The sequence below is a fragment of the Propithecus coquereli genome, unplaced genomic scaffold (assembly GCF_000956105.1).
Source record: "Propithecus coquereli isolate 6110/MARCELLA unplaced genomic scaffold, Pcoq_1.0 Scaffold77, whole genome shotgun sequence".
NCBI lineage: Eukaryota > Metazoa > Chordata > Mammalia > Primates > Indriidae > Propithecus > Propithecus coquereli.
In genome coordinates, this window is record NW_012153840.1 from 5310025 (window position 1) to 5316862 (window position 6838).

Sequence of the window (6838 nt, forward strand, 5' to 3'; positions counted from 1 at the left end):
TGCCCGGCCGCAGAGCTTTTTTTGACATACAATTTGAATGGCTTCAATTGGATACAGTGGCTTAATTAAAACTTAAACCAAGTCAAGTTAGTCTTGGGGTAAAAGAAACAAGAGGGTTAATACTGAATCCATATTGTGTTAACAGTAAAGTAAAACTCATTTATATGATAAAATTTTAACAGAACATTTCAGGACAAGCACAAAGATAAACTAGATTTAATGTTTCCAAATCTTAACTCATTAAATGGGAAAAGCTGAAGATCTCCCATCAATGTAATATATAAAGAAAAAATTGAGCTGGGCACGGTGGCGCATGCCTGTAGTCCCAGCTACTCGGGAGGCTGAGGCAGGAGCATCGCTTGAGCCCAGGAGTTTGAGGTTGCAGTGAGCTACGATGACACCACTGCACTAGAGCCCTCTAGTCCAGGCAACAGACCCTGTCTCTAAAAAACAACAACAAAAAAAGAAAACAGCTAATGTTACTTAAGCCTTCATGCCACAGTAGGATTTTACAATATCAAAGGCAAAAATATATAGTACGTGCATAAACAATCTAAGCCAAATTTCTTTTTAAACATCCCCTATGTATAAATATAACAAATATTAAAAGTATCATCTGTGGAATATGAAGGACAGTGCCGCTGAAGTAACAGGAATGCTCATTCACTGGTAAAGAAAAACGTTCAATGCAATCAAAGTTTACCTGCACCATAAGAACTTCACCAAAGGTACTAAAATATTCCTTTAGATCCTGTTCAGTTGTTTTCCATGGGAGACCCAACACGATTAAATCAGATGTTTTCTGGACTGCTCTTTTCACCTTCACTGCTGATGAAGCATCTGTCTCATCCATTTTTCTTTTGTTATCTAAACAAAATGAGCAGAAACCTTTTAGAAATCTTCATTTAGCAGTTCTTTAAAAACACACTACCTCCTATATCTAGAAATGAGAAGCAAAAAGGAGATTCTAACAACAACACGACACTGAAAACTTTTGGCAAGAAATGATGGTAGCTCTCAAGGACAGAATAAAGGCTTGGATAAGTGGGTGAGGTACTTTTCTGGTGCAAATTAAGGGATTCCCAACTGCTTTTCTAATATCTCAAGATCACAATCAATTGTATGTTCTCCCTCTCAAAAGGCTTATCAGAACAAAAATAACTCTATTTCACTTTGACTTTTAAAATACATTAATAGGGAAAAAACACGTTTAAAATACTGCGATATTGTCTTAGTAGCTATTAAATATGTTTAATTATTTAAATGCCTATTATATAATGTAAAGGCTATATACCAAAAAATCAGCAACTTTTATCTCCAGTTGTAGATTTAAGAGTGATTTTAATTTTTCTTTTTATCTTTTCTAAACTTTCAACAACATTAAACATTAAACTTTGTAATAATACAAAAAAACTTCTAGGTTATTTTAAAAAGCCTTAACCTTCGGTTACTTAGAAGAGGAGAGGAATTAAACGACATTTTAAATTTGGGTAAATCTATGGCCAATGGCTCAAGAAACAGCATACTACAAAAACTTAAGTTTACACAATTAAAATTGTACTAGTCTTCTAAGTCAATGTTTTGCATACTAACCAAATGTGATGGACTGATCTTGTTGTAGTATCAAGTTATAATAAAAGTAACACAGATATATCAACTGGCACATATTCATACTGCTGTGTACCTATTGCCTTCGCATACTTCTGAATCTGCATGCTTCCTTTTCTTACATTTAGAACATCAGTGATAAGAGGCATCAAGAAGAATAAGACCAGAACCCCAGGCCGGGCGCGGTGGCTCGCCTGTCATCCTAGCACTCTGGGAGGCCAAGGTGGGTGGATCGCTCAAGGTCAGGAGTTCGAGACCAGCCTGAGCAAGAGCGAGACCCCGTCTCTACCAAAAAATAGAAAGAAATGATCTGGACAACTAAAAATACATATATATAGAAAAAAATTAGCCGGGCATGGTGGCGCATTCCTGTAGTCCCAGCTACTCGGGAGGCTGAGGCAGAGGATCGCTTGAGCCCAGGAGTTTGAGGTTGCTGTGAGCGAGGATGACGCCACGGCACTCTAGCCTGGGCAACACAGTGAGACTCTGTCTCAAAAAAAAAAAAGCCACTATCTATGGATGAGACACAAACCAAATTTGACAATACTTCAGCATTATTATAAAACTAAATGGTAACAAACCTTTGGGATAGTTCACAACATATACCAGATTCCCCCAACCAGCATCAGGGGCATGCAGAATTCCTTCTACCAGTCGGACACCTCTCATACATTGAGACACTGGATTCCTGTAGCGCAGCCCACATGCCCCTGGAAACTGGGCTGTAACTGTGGATAGCAGCACCGTCCCATCGTCTTCTGACGGTATTTCAATGGGTTCGTCATTCTCATCTTCCGTTACCCGAATATATTCAGACATCTTTTCTTATTTTTTTCTTAAAGGGAAAAGAAATAGAATGATCAACATTCATGTCAAATAAATTGTTTCGTTATATTTAATATCATAATACCACCATGTTATTGTTCTGACTTCGGGGAAAATTGGATTCTTATACATACTGGTTACCCCTGAAAAATGAGGAAGTAAAGGCAAGGAGGGTTCACTGATTCAATAAGTATTTAGTGCGTGCTTACTAAGCATCAAGTGCTGAAACTGTAACTCTAAGTCCCACGTGGCATGCTGGTTACAAGGGGGGTAAGCAAGAGAAAGACAGTAAACAAGTAACTATTTTATTGCTACAATCGTGAAAGAAGCAAATAATTCTGAAAGCCGGGGACAACTTCAATTGGTTAGACACTTGAGTGTATGGATCAAAGCAGTAAGCAAGCGATGCATAAACTGAATCTTGAAAACTGGAAGCAGTGAACCAAAGGTAAAGAACAAGAGAAAGTTTCTCTCTGTTCCTCATTTTGGGACTTCCGGGGGCTCTCCAAACTTTAGCCACGAGGACTGCAGCGACAGGTCCTTCATAAGGCGGCCGCCACCTCCCAGAAGCCAGCACGTGACGGCCCAGGGAGTTTTTCAGCGCGGCCCGGGGTGGGGCCGCAGGGGTACAAGGCCTGAGCTGGCAGTGTCCCCCACAGTGCAAAGTCCCGAAGGCAGAAGCACTGCCCGGGCCCGGAGGCCAGCCCAATCCTCCGCCTGAGTCTGGGCTGCACCGCCGGCCCAGTGTCCCTGCTTCGGCGCCGGGTGCCGCCCCGCGCGAAGCCCTAACGACGCTCCCGCGCGAGCCCGCTCGGACAGCACAAGGCAGGCCCGACCTCACTGCTCCCTTCCCGGGGCGGGGGCCGAAGCCGCTATGCCCCCGTTGGGCCGCCCCAATACAGGAGCCGGGGCAACCGGGGCGTCCTCCGTGAGAAGCGTTCGCGACTCACCCGCTAGGCCGCTGCTAGGAAGCCCGATAGGCAAACCAAAGCAGCAAGGGATCCAAAAGCAGGCCAGCCAGCGCTTCGTCCCCACAAAATGGCGCTAGGGCCGCCTCCTCCCCCCGCCGGCCGTCGTGCCCGCCCACCGGGTCCCCATCAATAGGGGGAGTGCGCCTCACGGAGCCAAAATAACCTTCTCCCCAGGGAGTTGGCCTCCCTCCTGGGAACTTGAGCTGCAGAGACAAGTCGAAGGCTAAAACAAGACCACGATCTGGGCCTGAAAAGCTAAAGGTTGAAAAAAATATGGCTGCACAGGCTCTTAACTCCCCCCACGTAACGCAGCAGATGGTTTCGCCTGACCAACCGCCGGTCCCGGGTCCCTGTCCGAGCTCGCGTACTTTGAAAGTGCGCGAGAGTAGCGGCCAGAAAGGGTGGGGCGGGGACGGGCCGGGCCATGCGGGGCTGGCCCATGGGGGCGGGGCCATGCGGGGGCTGGGCTCGGGGGTGCTGGGCTGGGGGGTACCGTGCCCTCCTGACTTTCCCAGAGTTGGGAGCGATGGGGAGGCCTCAGCCCTTTCTCCAAAAGCCACTCAGTGCGTCCTCTCCGCGCTCAGCTAGCCAACCTCTAAACTTGGAAACAGTAACTTTGTTCTAAATAATAGCAATAATAGCGCTATTATGTGCCAGGTGCTAAGTACTCACATACTGAATTGCCCTAACAGGCCAGACTTGGTGACCCGCGCGCCAGTAGTCCCAGCTACTCGGGAGACTGAGGCAGGAGGATCGACTGAGGTCAGGAGTTCAGCTTACAATGAACTATGATTGCATCGCTGCACTCCAGCCTGGATGACAGAGACCGCATCTCTAAAATAAATTAATTAAATTAAATTAAATAATTGCCCCAACAGTCTTGTGTGGTAGGTACTATTGATACTATCCTCATTGTGCAGGTGAGGAAACTGAGACATAGCTGGGTTAGGTATCTTGCATAAGGTCACCAAGGAATACATGGTAGACTTGGGATTTGACTCCCACGGCACGAAATACCAGCATGTTCAGCTCTAACCCTCTAATAATAATAATACTGTACTGTCATATTTTAAGACACAGTTTTTGTTTCAAATTTCTGAAGTCAGTATGTAATTTCAGTTCCAGTTCCAGTTGATGACGTGTCATAGTTTACTTGGCAACAATTTAAATTTCTTAGTATGTACATATATCAATTCAATGAAACGCAGTAATAACAAAGGTTTACACAGACTCAAGTACTTTTATATGCATTAACTCATTTCATCCTCACAACCCTGTAAGGTAGGTGCATACTATTGTGAGGCACAGAGTAACCCTGCCCAAGCTCTTGTGACCAGTAAGTGGTGGAGGCGGGATTTGAACCCAGGCACAGTCTGCCCTCTGCTTCTTACAGCCTTCTAGGGAAAAATAGTTAAGTCCTGCAAGTCCGTCTCTTATGCCTGCTGTTCATATTAACCAGATTATGCCTGAACCTATTCGAAGGGATGAGGGAGGAAGACTGGAGGCAGATATAGTGAGTGGCCTTTACCCACCCCCAAGAGTGGCCCTGCACAGGGGACGACACTAGACACATGGCCCCTGATGGGCACGAACATTGTGAAGCACTGGATAACTGCAGAGGCCTGTGTCATTTCAATTAATCCGCTCAACTACTTTGGGGGAGAAGTCAATTTTATTATCTGCATTTTGTAGAAGAAGAAAGAAACCAAAGCTCAGAGGCCGTGTGACTGGCCTGAGGTCACAGACTTGCCCAAGGATGTCGCCCAGCCTATAAATTGCTGTCCCAGTACTGTGGCATCTTAGGTGCAGAGCTGGGTGTGCAGAAGGTTCCAGGGAAAGGTCACACAGGTGCCTGCCCTTCAGAAGCTTGCAGGCGAGCTGGGAAGACCAGCAAACGCAATCTTGAAGACGGTAAGTAACTCAATCAGGAAAAGAATAAGGCCAGAGCGAGGCTGGACCACAGATCCTCCCACTCCTGTGTGAATTCATCTCTGGGTTTCAGCTTCACAGTGCTGATTGTCCAAAGTTCTCAGAATCAGCACTGATTGTCAGAAGTTGTTTGAAATATAGTGTTTGGTAAGTTCTCTTGGTTGGTTTGTTTGCTTGTTGTTTACACCCTTTACACATTCAGCCTGTCCATTATCAGAGAGAGGGCCAAAAACATCTCCTGTCTTTTGGACATTTATTAAACGCTTTCTGAAGGCAATGGATCAGAATGAGTGTACCGAGCCCTTAGGATTTACCTGCACTATGCTGACCTGCAGTTAAAGGTACACACAAAAAATGAAAGCGTGTAATGTAGGTGAGGTATATAATCCACGTGGGGGTAGGGACAGGTGGGGAGCCCAACAGAGAACAGGAAACGATGCCAGGAGGCACAAGTCAGGGGAATGCCAGTGCTGGACAGAGGCTGAGGGTCTGGGGGCAGGTCCCCAGCAGCGCCCTGGGTAGCTGGCTTGCTTCTTAAGGATGCAGGATGCAGCGTAAGGAGGCCAGGTCTCAGCTGGAAAGAAAGGGCCCTGGGCAGAGAACCAGAGAGTCTGGGAGCAGGCCCAGTTTGCGACCAGGTCACTTGGGGTGTGCCTCCTCCCCTCTGGCGCCTCCCTTGAATTCTCCAGCTCTGTCAGCTCTGCAAGGTAAACCGGAGGAACTCTGCAAGTGTCCCTGACAACTGAGAGAAATACCACGGTACTCAGGTTATTTAAGTAAAGGCACCTTTATCGAGATTTAATTTCCTTTTAATGTTCGTGTTTTTGGCTCCTGCCAAAATGAGAAGCTGCCTCCCCAGCTATTCTTTTTTTTCTTTTTTTCTTCATTTTTAAAATTTTTAACAATACTGACTTTAAGCTGAGATTCCCAACTGTTCTAACTTAGATTTAAATAAAAACTGTTTTACTCTGAAACGATTTAATCTTTACGATAGAGCTGCAAGAACAGTATAAAGAACTCCTTTGTGTCCTTCGTCCACATTCACCAACTGATTGCATTCGCTTTATCACTCCCGCTCTAGACATAGAAAATAATATGTACCTGGAAGTATTTGCATATCCATTTTGAGAGGTAGTGGCAGACCTATGGTCCCTCCTTTCCCTTTAAATACTTCAGCTTGTCTTTCCTAAGGACAAAGACATTCTCTTACACACTCACAGTACTACTATCAAATTCAGGAAATTTTTTTTTTGTTTGAGATGGGATCTAACTCTGTCACCCAGGCTGGAGTGCAGTGGCATGATCACAGCTCACTGCAGCCTCAAACTCCTGGCCTCAAGCGATCCTCCCACCTTGGCCTCCCAAAGTGCTAGGCTCATGGGCATGAGCCACCACACCCAACCAACACTGCCACTTTTGAAGAGTTCAGGCCTGTTTGTTTTGTGGAATGTACCTCAATTTGGGTTTGTCCGATGTTCCCTCATGATTTGATTCAGGTTGTAAGT

General features: G+C 45.5%; 1 protein-coding gene across 1 annotated transcript in view; it reads right to left on the reverse strand.

Moving 5' to 3' along the window:
- The window catches only part of TARDBP (TAR DNA binding protein), an 8028-nt gene extending 4555 nt beyond the window's left edge, over positions 1-3473 (reverse strand). The window contains exons 1-3 of the mRNA XM_012662565.1: positions 3384-3473; positions 2190-2443; positions 704-867 (exon numbers count right to left, since the gene is read on the reverse strand). Of these exons, the coding sequence (XP_012518019.1) occupies positions 704-867; positions 2190-2427 (402 nt within the window). The 5' untranslated portion in view covers positions 2428-2443; positions 3384-3473. The remainder of the gene's footprint in view (positions 1-703; positions 868-2189; positions 2444-3383) is intronic.
- Positions 3474-6838: the final 3365 nt, after the last annotated feature.